Below are 18,811 nucleotides of genomic sequence, written 5' to 3'. Positions count from 1 at the left end.
ATCAAGCCACTGTCAATGTGAGAGAACTCGTGTCCATGCTATAAGCCTATACTTGCATAAACCACAAGTGAAGATTAACAATCTTTGGACAACACCCACCAGTGGGCCTCGAACCCAGAAAGCACAACTACCTTCCAGTAGCTGCCATAACTAGTACGCTTTAACCCACTACACCATCAGACCCTACAAAAGAAGTAGAGACTTCTAGATATATATACACCTCAAATATCTCCACTTCCTGAGGGCACTAGACAAGTGTGAGGTTAGTCTGCGTTTTTCATCAAGCCACTGTCAATGTGAGAGAACTCGTGTCCATGCTATAAGCCTATACTTGCATAAACCACAAGTGAAGATTAACAATCTTTGGACAACACCCACCAGTGGGCCTCGAACCCAGAAAGCACAACTACCTTCCAGTAGCTGCCATAACTAGTACGCTTTAACCCACTACACCATCAGACCCTACAAAAGAAGTAGAGACTTCGAGATATATATACACCTCAAATATCTCCACTTCCCGAGGGCACTAGACAAGTGTGAGGTTAGTCTGCAGTTTTTCATCAAGCCACTGTCAATGTGAGAGAACTCGTGTCCATGCTATAAGCCTATACTTGCATAAACCACAAGTGAAGATTAACAATCTTTGGACAACACCCACCAGTGGGCCTCGAACCCAGAAAGCACAACTACCTTCCAGTAGCTGCCATAACTAGTACGCTTTAACCCACTACACCATCAGACCCTACAAAAGAAGTAGAGACTTCGAGATATATATACACCTCAAATATCTCCACTTCCTGAGGGCACTAGACAAGTGTGAGGTTAGTCTGCGTTTTTCATCAAGCCACTGTCAATGTGAGAGAACTCGTGTCCATGCTATAAGCCTATACTTGCATAAACCACAAGTGAAGATTAACAATCTTTGGACAACACCCACCAGTGGGCCTCGAACCCAGAAAGCACAACTACCTTCCAGTAGCTGCCATAACTAGTACGCTTTAACCCACTACACCATCAGACCCTACAAAAGAAGTAGAGACTTCGAGATATATATACACCTCAAATATCTCCACTTCCCGAGGGCACTAGACAAGTGTGAGGTTAGTCTGCGTTTTTCATCAAGCCACTGTCAATGTGAGAGAACTCGTGTCCATGCTATAAGCCTATACTTGCATAAACCACAAGTGAAGATTAACAATCTTTGGACAACACCCACCAGTGGGCCTCGAACCCAGAAAGCACAACTACCTTCCAGTAGCTGCCATAACTAGTACGCTTTAACCCACTACACCATCAGACCCTACAAAAGAAGTAGAGACTTCGAGATATATATACACCTCAAATATCTCCACTTCCCGAGGGCACTAGACAAGTGTGAGGTTAGTCTGCGTTTTTCATCAAGCCACTGTCAATGTGAGAGAACTCGTGTCCATGCTATAAGCCTATACTTGCATAAACCACAAGTGAAGATTAACAATCTTTGGACAACACCCACCAGTGGGCCTCGAACCCAGAAAGCACAACTACCTTCCAGTAGCTGCCATAACTAGTACGCTTTAACCCACTACACCATCAGACCCTACAAAAGAAGTAGAGACTTCGAGATATATATACACCTCAAATATCTCCACTTCCCGAGGGCACTAGACAAGTGTGAGGTTAGTCTGCGTTTTTCATCAAGCCACTGTCAATGTGAGAGAACTCGTGTCCATGCTATAAGCCTATACTTGCATAAACCACAAGTGAAGATTAACAATCTTTGGACAACACCCACCAGTGGGCCTCGAACCCAGAAAGCACCACTACCTTCCAGTAGCTGCCATAACTAGTACGCTTTAACCCACTACACCATCAGACCCTACAAAAAAAGTAGAGACTTCGAGATATATATACACCTCAAATACCTCCACTTCCCGAGGGCACTAGACAAGTGTGAGGTTAGTCTGCGTTTTTCATCAAGCCACTGTCAATGTGAGAGAACTCGTGTCCATGCTATAAGCCTATACTTGCATAAACCACAAGTGAAGATTAACAATCTTTGGACAACACCCACCAGTGGGCCTCGAACCCAGAAAGCACAACTACCTTCCAGTAGCTGCCATAACTAGTACGCTTTAACCCACTACACCATCAGACCCTACAAAAGAAGTAGAGACTTCGAGATATATATACACCTCAAATATCTCCACTTCCTGAGGGCACTAGACAAGTGTGAGGTTAGTCTGCGTTTTTCATCAAGCCACTGTCAATGTGAGAGAACTCGTGTCCATGCTATAAGCCTATACTTGCATAAACCACAAGTGAAGATTAACAATCTTTGGACAACACCCACCAGTGGGCCTCGAACCCAGAAAGCACAACTACCTTCCAGTAGCTGCCATAACTAGTACGCTTTAACCCACTACACCATCAGACCCTACAAAAGAAGTAGAGACTTCGAGATATATATACACCTCAAATATCTCCACTTCATGAGGGCACTAGACAAGTGTGAGGTTACTCTGCGTTTTTCATCAAGCCACTGTCAATGTGAGAGAACTCGTGTCCATGCTATAAGCCTATACTTGCATAAACCACAAGTGAAGATTAACAATCTTTGGACAACACCCACCAGTGGGCCTCGAACCCAGAAAGCACCACTACCTTCCAGTAGCTGCCATAACTAGTACGCTTTAACCCACTACACCATCAGACCCTACAAAAAAAGTAGAGACTTCGAGATATATATACACCTCAAATACCTCCACTTCCCGAGGGCACTAGACAAGTGTGAGGTTAGTCTGCGTTTTTCATCAAGCCACTGTCAATGTGAGAGAACTCGTGTCCATGCTATATGCCTATACTTGCATAAACCACAAGTGAAGATTAACAATCTTTGGACAACACCCACCAGTGGGCCTCGAACCGAGAAAGCACAACTACCTTCCAGTAGCTGCCATAACTAGTATGCTTTAACCCACTACACCATCAGACCCTACAAAAGAAGTAGAGACTTCGAGATATATATACACCTCAAATATCTCCACTTCCTGAGGGCACTAGACAAGTGTGAGGTTAGTCTGCGTTTTTCATCAAGCCACTGTCAATGTGAGAGAACTCGTGTCCATGCTATAAGCCTATACTTGCATAAACCACAAGTGAAGATTAACAATCTTTGGACAACACCCACCAGTGGGCCTCGAACCCAGAAAGCACAACTACCTTCCAGTAGCTGCCATAACTAGTACGCTTTAACCCACTACACCATCAGACCCTACAAAAGAAGTAGAGACTTCGAGATATATATACACCTCAAAATCTCCACTTCCCGAGGGCACTAGACAAGTGTGAGGTTAGGCTGCGTTTTTCATCAAGCCACTCTCAATGTGAGAGAACTCGTGTCCATGCTCTAAGCCTATACTTGCATAAAGTGAAGATTAACAATCTTTGGACAACACCCACCAGTGGGCCTCGACAACCCATCCTCCGAATAGACAGTACGTTTTAATACTAAGTGTAATAAGTACATTTTTCATACCTACGTATTTAGTACATAAATGCACTTACCGGGCTGTTCCAGTTACCGGCTGGCCTCCCTAGAATATTCTCCCCGAGACGAGGAATACGTTTTCTTTAATGTAACGGGTGGGCTGTTTTCTTTTCTTAATTTTTGCGGATACTCAGTCAATTTTGCTTATACTTGTATACTCGGCCCAAATTTTGCCTTTATAATTTAAGGTATCATGAAAATTAGCCGCTTTTGAGGCAATTAAGCATAGCAGAAGCACAGTCACTGACATTCAAAGGAAAGAAGGAATGAGATAACTATTTATATTACGATTTAAATCCTTCTAATTTTTGCTCGTTCGTCAATGAGAACTGATGCCAACGCACTGGCCAATAAACTGAATAATACTGGCCACTAAACAATAGATTGATTGATTGGTGATTGATGAAGATTAAGCCACCCAAAAGGTGGCACAGCCATGAATAGCCCGTAAGTGGATGCCCTCTCTGAGCCATTACCAGTATCAGTAGATGATACTGGAGATCTGTGGAGGTGCGATCGAACCCTGCCTGACGGGAGATGTCTCCCGTGACTAAACAATAAACTGAACCTATCATAAAGAAGAACGACGACCATTGACCGTCTAGTGCTCCAACAGAGTGTAACTGTAATTAACAATGCTCAAGTCCTGACCAACAGTCAAATATTAATCCATCAGCCACGAAGCAGAGCGTCTCCCAACATCAATTCTAGTGCAGGGTCCTGTTGAACAAATTTTCCGATTTTACATAGGTTTACCGTGACAGACACTAACAATAGTAGCCTTGAAGAGGAAAGGAAATCGGCAGATTTTCGAAGGTTTGCCTGATATTTTCCAGCTATATAGTACTTTAAAAGAAAAGTTAACAGATGTTTGACTTTTATCCTTCTGTTTCACCAATATTTACCAACCATCGGGATGAATACTTATATGACACAAACTAGACATATTAGTATGAAAAAGAACTAACAATTCTCCAAATAGTAGGACGTGATTCAGTTTTCATGGAAATATTCATTTTCGGGTGTTCGACTTCAGTTTGGAAATATGAAAAGGCACAGTTTGGTGCATTCAGATGATAAAGCTTTATGACATTAATTACAAATGGCATAAGAAAGAAGCAAATATTAGTTATATTTAGAACCTATAACAGAAAATAATTTAAGTAAAACAGTTGATATAAAAAGCTGTATATAATTAAAAGTTGTTAGTTTTATCGCAATGAATGTAAACACGTGATCATTCGTTCAAAAACAATAACACACGTGATCCTAGATTTTGCAGTCATCGGGAGAACAAATCCTTCATGCAAACTGCACCTACTATCAAGAAGAAGAAGATCCTAGATTTGGGCATGGTATGTAAAGTTTTCTCGGCATTTATGTAAATAATTCCTTCATATGTAATATTTTACTAATTGAAAAGAATGCAAATGTTTCATTGCTGTTTAGTTAAATAATTTTCAAAAACTTGTTGCAGTATTAAAGTTTTGCTTGTTATGTGTAGGAAGAATATATTTTACTGCATATTGGTATACACATTCTAATACGTTTTTAGTATGCAGCATGTTGTTTTTATCAATTATGTTTTTTATAATAAGCTTCCTAGAAGGTTGTAACAGATCCCATGAGCACCACACCAGAAACAAATACCTATTTGATATTCCAAGAGTACCACTTAGTTAAACTAGAAATGCTTTACAAATCAAGGGATCTCGAATGTGGCCTTCCTAATTATGTTAAAGACTGTACCTCTCCCAACCAGTTTAAGTTAAAAACTAAGTACTAGCTAATTAACTCAATGTAACCTACCTCACCCCCAAAATGTCAACCCATCTCTTCTATTTAAAACAATGCTGTTTGTTGACCAAATTGTATATTACTTTTTTTCTGCCATGTTTCACCCCCCCCCTCCCTTTTTTTTCATTTTTTTCTTATTTTTTCTCAACACAATTTATACTTTAATCTCTTTTAGTATTAAGTTTTAGTCTTAGTGTTTTTCCTGCCCGAAACACTTTGCGTAATAGTGGCTTTAGGCATTGTATGTACTAGCTCTATCTATAAATCCATCTACTTTTGTATCTTACCTTGTATGTATGTACTTTACCTGAATAAATAATTGTATTTGTATTTGTAATAGGTAGATGATACAGAAAGCAGTACAATGTCTGTCACAAATCCTTTTACTGCGGCAGCATTAAGACCACAAGTCAGTAGAATAAATATGCCTGGAAGATCGACCCCAGCCAGCATACTAGCAGGTAAAAAAACATTTAATCAGCTTTTGACAAAATTACAAATAAAGATGTGTTATGTTATGTCATTGTGTTAGGTTAGCCTAGCTATTATTTCCAATTTGTTTTTTAATTTGTATTAGTATGCAGTACTAGGCTATTGTAACAAATTGGAATGTACAACGTCCAATATTTTTTTTGGCAGATTCGTTCTTGGCTCCTGAAAACTATCTTTACTTACCAGATGGACCAAGAACAACTCCGGACAATAATGATGGTATTGTTTATAAAATCATTTGATTATGGCCTTTATAATACATTAATATCAAAGTTTACAACCTTGTGTAATACAGTAAGTCTTTGTTTTAACAATAACAACAGAATTTTTTTTCTATGCTCAGCATAATTGGCTTGAAATCCATCATGCCATTATAATTTCTATCACTTTGATTATTGGTTTAGACAATTACATCAAAACATTTAATGTAGCTTCTCTTGCTACAGTTATAATGTATCCTATTGAGAATGTATATTTTTTTAACAGAAGGTCTCCAGACACTAGCAATTTTAGCTAAAGAGAACCTTCATCGTGAATATTTTAAAATAAACTCGGCTCTCCAGAAAAAATGTGAATATATGAAGCGAAGTTTAAATATTGAGGACCTAAATTATCTGAAGCCTTCAAACAAGAAAGGAAAAGGAGAAAATTACTGCAGGATTATTGAAATCAATCAAACACAACGTTCAAACTTATCAGAAGGTAATTTTTTATTTAGTTATTTATTCCATGACCCATGTTTGTGTGTTCCTATATCATAGTATAATGATAGGTTTAATTGCTAGTGTAGATTTCATTTTGCCTCAGACTTAAAATTATTTAGGTTTTTGGTGTTTTATTATTCAAAATTTGTTTATAGATAATCCAAGGTTATAGTCAACTTCTCCTTTGAAAACAGATATTTACCTGAATGCCACAAACTCTAGTAGCCTAGAAGAGTACAGGAAGCCCGCGGCTTGTCGAAATTCCCCCCATTTGCCTTTATGATCTTTTTTTGGGTATATTTAGAAATTCAGCACAGTTTTGGCAGTTACAGCTCTGGTGGGTAGGCAGTTCCATGTGTTAATAACCCTCTGGGTCAAAAATAATTTCCTGTTGTCAGCCCTACATTTTGGTTTGTTGAACTTGAAACCGTTGCTCTTTGTTTGTATTACATCTGAACCAAACTAGCCAAACTTTTTTTGATAATGTCATTGACTGCTTCATATCTGGCAATCTTTCCCTGTGTCTTATGACAGATTAGGCCATGGCTGCCATATTGGTCTGCCCTTGCATAGCCGCAAATACACCGGTGTTCGGTGGAGATAGGGGCAGCGATGGTCATAGACAGCAAAAAAATGTAGATAGTTTACAGATTAAAAATAGATAAAGTGTTGTGGAATTACCATACTTAAAGGTTGATTTTCTGCCAAACAGCCCTTCTGCCTGCTTCTCTTTCACCTCCACACATTCAAAGTTCTGACTTCTCAACTAGTGTACCAACATATACTCAAACATATTTACCAGCTGCAGAACAAACACCAAAATCATTGAATTCTGGTACGTCCCTATTTGAACTATGTAATGTAATATAATCTTAGTACCTAGTATCTACTATATATATATATATATATATATATATATATATATATATATATATATATATATATATATATATATATATATATATATATATATATATATATATATATATATATATATATATATATATATATATATATATATATATTTTTTTTTTTTTTTTTTTTTTTTTTTTTTTTTTTTTTTTTTTTTTTTTTTTTTTTTTTTTTTTTTTTCAAAACCTAGAAGGGGTACCACCTCTGGTGCAAATGTAGGGACCCATAGCCTCAGAGAAGAAAATAAAGAGTACTCAGAGAAGACCTTTTGGATCCTCACTGAACACTTTGATATTTTCTTCTCCTACCACCCCTATTCTTTTGTTAAGTGTGTATATTTATCTAACTTTATTTGAAAATGTCATTACACAAAAAAAGTTACAATATTGATTACATACAGGGTACAAGGCTGCTTGTCATAAGTTGAATAGCTCCTCCAGCTCCTCATATATATATATATATATATATATATATATATATATATATATATATATATATATATATATATATATATATATCATAGTCTAACTAACACATTACTGAAAGCTGTCAGTTGTTCTAGATGCTTATATAATATGTATAAAATACACTTTTATTTATTACATCTATTTGCTCTTGAAGATTTTCCTGACTAATGTAGAATCCCATATTTCAAAGTACTTGCTGCAGAACTGGAGGAAATTTATGAATCTCAAGCAAGCATTTCTGATTGGCAAAAAAGAAGAAAAAATAGTGAGATTAAATGGGGAGAACGTAGGTCAATGTTGTTTAGCTGGACATTGTCAAAGTTGGGTGTTCCAGATAAAGGTAAATAACATCTTTAGTGTGTAATTATGGATAAATTTCAATGCAATTATGAAATGCATGATTAATGTCAATCTCTGAATACACTTAGATGTTTGTCATTTTTAAACTTGGTATACGATATTTCTAAATCCAATATTACCATTCAAAGTACATAATTACATTATTGTTTGGAAAACCAGGCAAATGTTGTGTACAATGTAGAAGTTGTGAGGCAAGCATAAAATGTGAAGACTGCTTTCATTTTTTGTGTCATAAATGTGATCAGCAGCAGCATTTTGTAATGCCTTTCCACCAGCGATTCTGCTGGAAAAATGGGTTCTTCGAGCCTTTAGACCCAACACAAACTGTGTGTTCAGATGGGAATGTCATTCACTGGAGTAAGTAATGTACCTGTAGTCTGTTTCTTATACTCTCATTTCTATCCTGAACCAAGCAGTGTTTAAAAATTTTATTTAGTTCATGTAATTTTTTTAGTAGTTTTTGTATTGGTCATTTTCCTCATTAATTATTGATTACCTCATTAATTACAGATTTTTAGTTAAATAAATGAATTTTTATTTGTTATTAAATATAAATCTTTCATGTAACTCCAGTTAATGCTAAAAAAATTATTAGTAATTTAAAATGTAATGATTGAAACATGTATTTATTTTGCTGCATAGCTGATCTTGTAAATTTAATTGTTACCAGAGCCTGTTGTACCAGCACATCCACCTAATTCCTGCCCAAACTGCAGTGAGAGCAAGTTCACAACTTTAAGCTCCAATAATTTGTGCATCTTTGTAACTTTAAGTAGTAGGTTACTTTAAGAAACATTTATTTGATACTAGTATTGGTAGCTGGCATTGCTCAGGTGACCCAGGCTACAGTCTTCATCAATATAACCATTTATACTTCACTCTCTTTACCACTGTATCTTCACTTATGAAGACGTATTTATATCACATACGTATTTATAACCATACAGAGACTTGTTTATGGGTTGGTTTACACATATATTGATAGCCACTCTTGAATCCCTTGCCAAATAAAATTGTTTTACTTCAATTTTTTTTATATTTGTGTGGGGGGCAGGAAGGTATGATCTGTATACCCCAATATTTAGGTGCAAGTGCGGATATGTAGATGAAGAACTTGGGAAAGCCATGCACCAGTCTGGTTTTTATTCAACTGGAAGAAATAGTAGCACTTTCTACAGCATAAATCTATTGGGTTCCTGGCATTTTCTCAAGAGAAGCAGCCCTGGAACTTCTCTTCAGGCATTAGTTAGTGCACTGAAATTATTTGGTGCTTCTCGAGGGCTTGTAAGTTTTCATACCATTACTGTTTTAATAGTGCAAGTATTAAATTGGTGTATAAACTTAAAAACTAAGTTTGTTACTAAGCAAATGCAGTGTCATTATTTAAGAAATAGGGTTAAATATTATTAAATTAATAAATAGCATGAATATTCTAAATATATATTTTATATATGTCTAATATCATAAGAAATGGAAATGGATTACCAATCTTTAACAATTTCTCTTTTTATGTAATGCTCATGTAAGTATATTTTCATTTCCTGCAGGTATTTATAGTCTGTTGCTTAACATGCCACTGCTTGGCACTTTTTGATAATTACTTACACACATTTTACATCTTAGCATGGTCCCATCAATTTTGAAACAACAAAAAGAGTCTTCTTTGAATGGCGTTTCCATCAGTATGAACTTGGGAGAATAAAAGGAGAATTTGACAAGGGGTGCCCTGCATGTGATACAACACCTGTGGCTGTACATATTGATGGCAACAAGAAACTGTATCGTTACAACAAAGTTGGGAGGTAAATATTCAAGTTAAAATATTTAATGCTGCTCATTATTGTTAAGGTATAATGTAAGGTGTAGTAATATGTTTGTAGTACTATAAACACAGCACTGTATAATATTTATATAGTGTCATGCAACTTTTAATCAGATTTTTTTTTAATTGTTAACTGATTACACCTTTATTACTTGCCTTTCAACTTCAGTTGAATTTTTTTATTTGGACTAAGGCTTTACTAATTAAAAAATATTTATTTCACTATATACATTCATTTAGAATAGGAGGGATTATGATGTGAATGCCAGCTTGGGTAGTTGAATTAGTTTTAAGTGAAATGATGTTTAACTGTCATCAAAATGTCTCACACTATGAACATTCATTAATTTAATATCATTCCAGAGGGATCAGAAACTCATATTATTCTGGTGGTATCTTCGCTTGTGACAAAGAAGTTCAAGATCACGTTTCCACTATTCAGAACCTTAAAACTCAATTAAGAATATTTTTACATCTGTTCGAAAGCCTAAAAATAGGTTTTCAAATAGAAACCTAAGACCTAATACCAGGTTTTTACCCATACAATATTTGAAGAGTACCTTTATATATTAGCTTGAGACATTATCAATAATGTATATTAATTGGACGGTTCCTAACTATATCATGTTCAAAAAAATCTATAAAATATATGGAATGCATATTGAATGATGAAAAATATTACATAAAAAAAAATTACATTTATATATGACTAATATATATATATATATATATATATATATATATATATATATATATATATATATATATATATATAAATATATATATATATATATATATATATATATATATATATATATATATGCAAACAACCCTGAATGGTCCCCAGGACAATATGCAACTGAAAACTCACACCCCAGAAGTGACTCGAACCCATACTCCCAGAAGCAACGCAACTGGTATGTACAAGACGCCTTAATCCACTTGACCATCACGACCGGACATAATGAGGTGATAGCCGAGGCTATTTGAACCACCCCACCGCCGGCACTCGGATAGTAATCTTGGGCATAGCATTTTACCAAATCACCTCATTCTTTGGGGCACACGTGAGGAACACAAATGCGAACAAGCCTGAATGGTCCCCAGGACAATATGCAACTGAAAACTCACACCCCAGAAGTGACTCGAACCCATACTCGTATGGGTTCGAGTCACTTCTGGGGTGTGAGTTTTCAGTTGCATATTGTCCTGGGGACCATTCAGGCTTGTTCGCATTTGTGTTCCTCACGTGTGCCCCAAAGAATGAGGTGATTTGGTAAAATGCTATGCCCAAGATTACTATCCGAGTGCCGGCGGTGGGGTGGTTCAAATAGCCTCGGCTATCACCTCATTATGTCCGGTCGTGATGGTCAAGTGGATTAAGGCGTCTTGTACATACCAGTTGCGTTGCTTCTGGGAGTATGGGTTCGAGTCACTTCTGGGGTGTGAGTTTTCAGTTGCATATTGTCCTGGGGACCATTCAGGCTTGTTCGCATTTGTGTTCCTCACGTGTGCCCCAAAGAATGAGGTGATTTGGTAAAATGCTATGCCCAAGATTACTATCCGAGTGCCGGCGGTGGGGTGGTTCAAATAGCCTCGGCTATCACCTCATTATGTCCGGTCGTGATGGTCAAGTGGATTAAGGCGTCTTGTACATACCAGTTGCGTTGCTTCTGGGAGTATGGGTTCGAGTCACTTCTGGGGTGTGAGTTTTCAGTTGCATATTGTCCTGGGGACCATTCAGGCTTGTTCGCATTTGTGTTCCTCACGTGTGCCCCAAAGAATGAGGTGATTTGGTAAAATGCTATGCCCAAGATTACTATCCGAGTGCCGGCGGTGGGGTGGTTCAAATAGCCTCGGCTATCACCTCATTATGTCCGGTCGTGATGGTCAAGTGGATTAAGGCGTCTTGTACATACCAGTTGCGTTGCTTCTGGGAGTATGGGTTCGAGTCACTTCTGGGGTGTGAGTTTTCAGTTGCATATTGTCCTGGGGACCATTCAGGGTTGTTTGCATATATATATATATATATATATATATATATATATATATATATATATTTATATATATATATATATATATATATATATATATATATATATATATATATATATATATATATATATATTAGTCATATATAAATGTAATTTTTTTTTATGTAATATTTTTCATCATTCAATATGCATTCCATATATTTTATAGATTTTTTTGAACATGATATAGTTAGGAACCGTCCAATTAATATACATTATTGATAATGTCTCAAGCTAATATATAAAGGTACTCTTCAAATATTGTATGGGTAAAAACCTGGTATTAGGTCTTAGGTTTCTATTTGAAAACCTATTTTTAGGCTTTCGAACAGATGTAAAAATATTCTTAATTGAGTTTTAAGGTTCTGAATAGTGGAAACGTGATCTTGAACTTCTTTGTCACAAGCGAAGATACCACCAGAATAATATGAGTTTCTGATCCCTCTGGAATGATATTAAATTAATGAATGTTCATAGTGTGAGACATTTTGATGACAGTTAAACATCATTTCACTTAAAACTAATTCAACTACCCAAGCTGGCATTCACATCATAATCCCTCCTATTCTAAATGAATGTATATAGTGAAATAAATATTTTTTAATTAGTAAAGCCTTAGTCCAAATAAAAAAATTCAACTGAAGTTGAAAGGCAAGTAATAAAGGTGTAATCAGTTAACAATTAAAAAAAAATCTGATTAAAAGTTGCATGACACTATATAAATATTATACAGTGCTGTGTTTATAGTACTACAAACATATTACTACACCTTACATTATACCTTAACAATAATGAGCAGCATTAAATATTTTAACTTGAATATTTACCTCCCAACTTTGTTGTAACGATACAGTTTCTTGTTGCCATCAATATGTACAGCCACAGGTGTTGTATCACATGCAGGGCACCCCTTGTCAAATTCTCCTTTTATTCTCCCAAGTTCATACTGATGGAAACGCCATTCAAAGAAGACTCTTTTTGTTGTTTCAAAATTGATGGGACCATGCTAAGATGTAAAATGTGTGTAAGTAATTATCAAAAAGTGCCAAGCAGTGGCATGTTAAGCAACAGACTATAAATACCTGCAGGAAATGAAAATATACTTACATGAGCATTACATAAAAAGAGAAATTGTTAAAGATTGGTAATCCATTTCCATTTCTTATGATATTAGACATATATAAAATATATATTTAGAATATTCATGCTATTTATTAATTTAATAATATTTAACCCTATTTCTTAAATAATGACACTGCATTTGCTTAGTAACAAACTTAGTTTTTAAGTTTATACACCAATTTAATACTTGCACTATTAAAACAGTAATGGTATGAAAACTTACAAGCCCTCGAGAAGCACCAAATAATTTCAGTGCACTAACTAATGCCTGAAGAGAAGTTCCAGGGCTGCTTCTCTTGAGAAAATGCCAGGAACCCAATAGATTTATGCTGTAGAAAGTGCTACTATTTCTTCCAGTTGAATAAAAACCAGACTGGTGCATGGCTTTCCCAAGTTCTTCATCTACATATCCGCACTTGCACCTAAATATTGGGGTATACAGATCATACCTTCCTGCCCCCCACACAAATATAAAAAAAATTGAAGTAAAACAATTTTATTTGGCAAGGGATTCAAGAGTGGCTATCAATATATGTGTAAACCAACCCATAAACAAGTCTCTGTATGGTTATAAATACGTATGTGATATAAATACGTCTTCATAAGTGAAGATACAGTGGTAAAGAGAGTGAAGTATAAATGGTTATATTGATGAAGACTGTAGCCTGGGTCACCTGAGCAATGCCAGCTACCAATACTAGTATCAAATAAATGTTTCTTAAAGTAACCTACTACTTAAAGTTACAAAGATGCACAAATTATTGGAGCTTAAAGTTGTGAACTTGCTCTCACTGCAGTTTGGGCAGGAATTAGGTGGATGTGCTGGTACAACAGGCTCTGGTAACAATTAAATTTACAAGATCAGCTATGCAGCAAAATAAATACATGTTTCAATCATTACATTTTAAATTACTAATAATTTTTTTAGCATTAACTGGAGTTACATGAAAGATTTATATTTAATAACAAATAAAAATTCATTTATTTAACTAAAAATCTGTAATTAATGAGGTAATCAATAATTAATGAGGAAAATGACCAATACAAAAACTACTAAAAAAATTACATGAACTAAATAAAATTTTTAAACACTGCTTGGTTCAGGATAGAAATGAGAGTATAAGAAACAGACTACAGGTACATTACTTACTCCAGTGAATGACATTCCCATCTGAACACACAGTTTGTGTTGGGTCTAAAGGCTCGAAGAACCCATTTTTCCAGCAGAATCGCTGGTGGAAAGGCATTACAAAATGCTGCTGCTGATCACATTTATGACACAAAAAATGAAAGCAGTCTTCACATTTTATGCTTGCCTCACAACTTCTACATTGTACACAACATTTGCCTGGTTTTCCAAACAATAATGTAATTATGTACTTTGAATGGTAATATTGGATTTAGAAATATCGTATACCAAGTTTAAAAATGACAAACATCTAAGTGTATTCAGAGATTGACATTAATCATGCATTTCATAATTGCATTGAAATTTATCCATAATTACACACTAAAGATGTTATTTACCTTTATCTGGAACACCCAACTTTGACAATGTCCAGCTAAACAACATTGACCTACGTTCTCCCCATTTAATCTCACTATTTTTTCTTCTTTTTTGCCAATCAGAAATGCTTGCTTGAGATTCATAAATTTCCTCCAGTTCTGCAGCAAGTACTTTGAAATATGGGATTCTACATTAGTCAGGAAAATCTTCAAGAGCAAATAGATGTAATAAATAAAAGTGTATTTTATACATATTATATAAGCATCTAGAACAACTGACAGCTTTCAGTAATGTGTTAGTTAGACTATGATATATATATATATATATATATATATATATATATATATATATATATATATATATATATATATATATATATATATATATATATATATATGAGGAGCTGGAGGAGCTATTCAACTTATGACAAGCAGCCTTGTACCCTGTATGTAATCAATATTGTAACTTTTTTTGTGTAATGACATTTTCAAATAAAGTTAGATAAATATACACACTTAACAAAAGAATAGGGGTGGTAGGAGAAGAAAATATCAAAGTGTTCAGTGAGGATCCAAAAGGTCTTCTCTGAGTACTCTTTATTTTCTTCTCTGAGGCTATGGGTCCCTACATTTGCACCAGAGGTGGTACCCCTTCTAGGTTTTGAAAAAAAAAAAAAAAAAAAAAAAAAAAAAAAAAAAAAAAAAAAAAAAAAAAAAAAAAAAAAAAAAAAATATATATATATATATATATATATATATATATATATATATATATATATATATATATATATATATATATATATATATATATATATATATATATATATATATATATATATATATATATATATATATATATATATAGTAGATACTAGGTACTAAGATTATATTACATTACATAGTTCAAATAGGGACGTACCAGAATTCAATGATTTTGGTGTTTGTTCTGCAGCTGGTAAATATGTTTGAGTATATGTTGGTACACTAGTTGAGAAGTCAGAACTTTGAATGTGTGGAGGTGAAAGAGAAGCAGGCAGAAGGGCTGTTTGGCAGAAAATCAACCTTTAAGTATGGTAATTCCACAACACTTTATCTATTTTTAATCTGTAAACTATCTACATTTTTTTGCTGTCTATGACCATCGCTGCCCCTATCTCCACCGAACACCGGTGTATTTGCGGCTATGCAAGGGCAGACCAATATGGCAGCCATGGCCTAATCTGTCATAAGACACAGGGAAAGATTGCCAGATATGAAGCAGTCAATGACATTATCAAAAAAAGTTTGGCTAGTTTGGTTCAGATGTAATACAAACAAAGAGCAACGGTTTCAAGTTCAACAAACCAAAATGTAGGGCTGACAACAGGAAATTATTTTTGACCCAGAGGGTTATTAACACATGGAACTGCCTACCCACCAGAGCTGTAACTGCCAAAACTGTGCTGAATTTCTAAATATACCCAAAAAAAGATCATAAAGGCAAATGGGGGGAATTTCGACAAGCCGCGGGCTTCCTGTACTCTTCTAGGCTACTAGAGTTTGTGGCATTCAGGTAAATATCTGTTTTCAAAGGAGAAGTTGACTATAACCTTGGATTATCTATAAACAAATTTTGAATAATAAAACACCAAAAACCTAAATAATTTTAAGTCTGAGGCAAAATGAAATCTACACTAGCAATTAAACCTATCATTATACTATGATATAGGAACACACAAACATGGGTCATGGAATAAATAACTAAATAAAAAATTACCTTCTGATAAGTTTGAACGTTGTGTTTGATTGATTTCAATAATCCTGCAGTAATTTTCTCCTTTTCCTTTCTTGTTTGAAGGCTTCAGATAATTTAGGTCCTCAATATTTAAACTTCGCTTCATATATTCACATTTTTTCTGGAGAGCCGAGTTTATTTTAAAATATTCACGATGAAGGTTCTCTTTAGCTAAAATTGCTAGTGTCTGGAGACCTTCTGTTAAAAAAATATACATTCTCAATAGGATACATTATAACTGTAGCAAGAGAAGCTACATTAAATGTTTTGATGTAATTGTCTAAACCAATAATCAAAGTGATAGAAATTATAATGGCATGATGGATTTCAAGCCAATTATGCTGAGCATAGAAAAAAAATTCTGTTGTTATTGTTAAAACAAAGACTTACTGTATTACACAAGGTTGTAAACTTTGATATTAATGTATTATAAAGGCCATAATCAAATGATTTTATAAACAATACCATCATTATTGTCCGGAGTTGTTCTTGGTCCATCTGGTAAGTAAAGATAGTTTTCAGGAGCCAAGAACGAATCTGCCAAAAAAAATATTGGACGTTGTACATTCCAATTTGTTACAATAGCCTAGTACTGCATACTAATACAAATTAAAAAACAAATTGGAAATAATAGCTAGGCTAACCTAACACAATGACATAACATAACACATCTTTATTTGTAATTTTGTCAAAAGCTGATTAAATGTTTTTTTACCTGCTAGTATGCTGGCTGGGGTCGATCTTCCAGGCATATTTATTCTACTGACTTGTGGTCTTAATGCTGCCGCAGTAAAAGGATTTGTGACAGACATTGTACTGCTTTCTGTATCATCTACCTATTACAAATACAAATACAATTATTTATTCAGGTAAAGTACATACATACAAGGTAAGATACAAAAGTAGATGGATTTATAGATAGAGCTAGTACATACAATGCCTAAAGCCACTATTACGCAAAGTGTTTCGGGCAGGAAAAACACTAAGACTAAAACTTAATACTAAAAGAGATTAAAGTATAAATTGTGTTGAGAAAAAATAAGAAAAAAATGAAAAAAAAGGGAGGGGGGGGGTGAAACATGGCAGAAAAAAAGTAATATACAATTTGGTCAACAAACAGCATTGTTTTAAATAGAAGAGATGGGTTGACATTTTGGGGGTGAGGTAGGTTACATTGAGTTAATTAGCTAGTACTTAGTTTTTAACTTAAACTGGTTGGGAGAGGTACAGTCTTTAACATAATTAGGAAGGCCACATTCGAGATCCCTTGATTTGTAAAGCATTTCTAGTTTAACTAAGTGGTACTCTTGGAATATCAAATAGGTATTTGTTTCTGGTGTGGTGCTCATGGGATCTGTTACAACCTTCTAGGAAGCTTATTATAAAAAACATAATTGATAAAAACAACATGCTGCATACTAAAAACGTATTAGAATGTGTATACCAATATGCAGTAAAATATATTCTTCCTACACATAACAAGCAAAACTTTAATACTGCAACAAGTTTTTGAAAATTATTTAACTAAACAGCAATGAAACATTTGCATTCTTTTCAATTAGTAAAATATTACATATGAAGGAATTATTTACATAAATGCCGAGAAAACTTTACATACCATGCCCAAATCTAGGATCTTCTTCTTCTTGATAGTAGGTGCAGTTTGCATGAAGGATTTGTTCTCCCGATGACTGCAAAATCTAGGATCACGTGTGTTATTGTTTTTGAACGAATGATCACGTGTTTACATTCATTGCGATAAAACTAACAACTTTTAATTATATACAGCTTTTTATATCAACTGTTTTACTTAAATTATTTTCTGTTATAGGTTCTAAATATAACTAATATTTGCTTCTTTCTTATGCCATTTGTAATTAATGTCATAAAGCTTTATCATCTGAATGCACCAAACTGTGCCTTTTCATATTTCCAAACTGAAGTCGAACACCCGAAAATGAATATTTCCATGAAAACTGAATCACGTCCTACTATTTGGAGAATTGTTAGTTCTTTTTCATACTAATATGTCTAGTTTGTGTCATATAAGTATTCATCCCGATGGTTGGTAAATATTGGTGAAACAGAAGGATAAAAGTCAAACATCTGTTAACTTTTCTTTTAAAGTACTATATAGCTGGAAAATATCAGGCAAACCTTCGAAAATCTGCCGATTTCCTTTCCTCTTCAAGGCTACTATTGTTAGTGTCTGTCACGGTAAACCTATGTAAAATCGGAAAATTTGTTCAACAGGACCCTGCACTAGAATTGATGTTGGGAGACGCTCTGCTTC

General features: G+C 34.7%; 2 protein-coding genes across 2 annotated transcripts; one reads left to right on the top strand and one right to left on the bottom strand.

Annotated features, from left to right (window-relative positions):
- Positions 1–4,778: 4,778 nt before the first annotated feature.
- LOC138369740 (uncharacterized) lies at positions 4,779–9,244 on the top strand. Its single transcript, XM_069333187.1, has 7 exons — positions 4,779–4,884; positions 5,667–5,787; positions 6,305–6,520; positions 7,235–7,357; positions 8,104–8,241; positions 8,421–8,618; positions 8,932–9,244. Exons 1-7 carry the CDS (start codon positions 4,834–4,836, stop codon positions 9,048–9,050), a joined length of 966 nt encoding a protein of 321 aa, XP_069189288.1. The 5' UTR covers positions 4,779–4,833; the 3' UTR covers positions 9,051–9,244.
- Positions 9,245–13,762: 4,518 nt separating this feature from the next.
- LOC123750989 (uncharacterized) lies at positions 13,763–18,242 on the bottom strand. Its single transcript, XM_069333186.1, has 8 exons — positions 18,137–18,242; positions 17,234–17,354; positions 16,984–17,055; positions 16,501–16,716; positions 15,664–15,786; positions 14,766–14,903; positions 14,389–14,586; positions 13,763–14,075 (listed from the first exon to the last, which is right to left on the bottom strand). Exons 1-8 carry the CDS (start codon positions 18,185–18,187, stop codon positions 13,957–13,959), a joined length of 1,038 nt encoding a protein of 345 aa, XP_069189287.1. The 5' UTR covers positions 18,188–18,242; the 3' UTR covers positions 13,763–13,956.
- Positions 18,243–18,811: the final 569 nt, after the last annotated feature.

Source organism: Procambarus clarkii, chromosome 29 (assembly GCF_040958095.1).
Source record: "Procambarus clarkii isolate CNS0578487 chromosome 29, FALCON_Pclarkii_2.0, whole genome shotgun sequence".
Classification (NCBI taxonomy): Eukaryota; Metazoa; Arthropoda; class Malacostraca; order Decapoda; family Cambaridae; genus Procambarus; species Procambarus clarkii.
This window is presented reverse-complemented; position numbering and strand designations above follow the sequence as displayed.

Excerpts from the sequence above, each read along its gene's own strand:
- LOC138369740 (XM_069333187.1), top strand. The coding sequence starts at position 4,834 with ATGCAAACTGCACCTACTATCAAGAAGAAGAAGATCCTAGATTTGGGC. Across the intron at positions 4,885-5,666 it reads AGATCCTAGATTTGGGCATG|GTAGATGATACAGAAAGCAG; the intron begins GTATGTAAAGTT and ends TATTTGTAATAG. Across the intron at positions 5,788-6,304 it reads CCCAGCCAGCATACTAGCAG|AAGGTCTCCAGACACTAGCA; the intron begins GTAAAAAAACAT and ends TTTTTTTAACAG.
- LOC123750989 (XM_069333186.1), bottom strand. The coding sequence starts at position 18,187 with ATGCAAACTGCACCTACTATCAAGAAGAAGAAGATCCTAGATTTGGGC. Across the intron at positions 17,355-18,136 it reads AGATCCTAGATTTGGGCATG|GTAGATGATACAGAAAGCAG; the intron begins GTATGTAAAGTT and ends TATTTGTAATAG. Across the intron at positions 17,056-17,233 it reads CCCAGCCAGCATACTAGCAG|ATTCGTTCTTGGCTCCTGAA; the intron begins GTAAAAAAACAT and ends TTTTTTTGGCAG.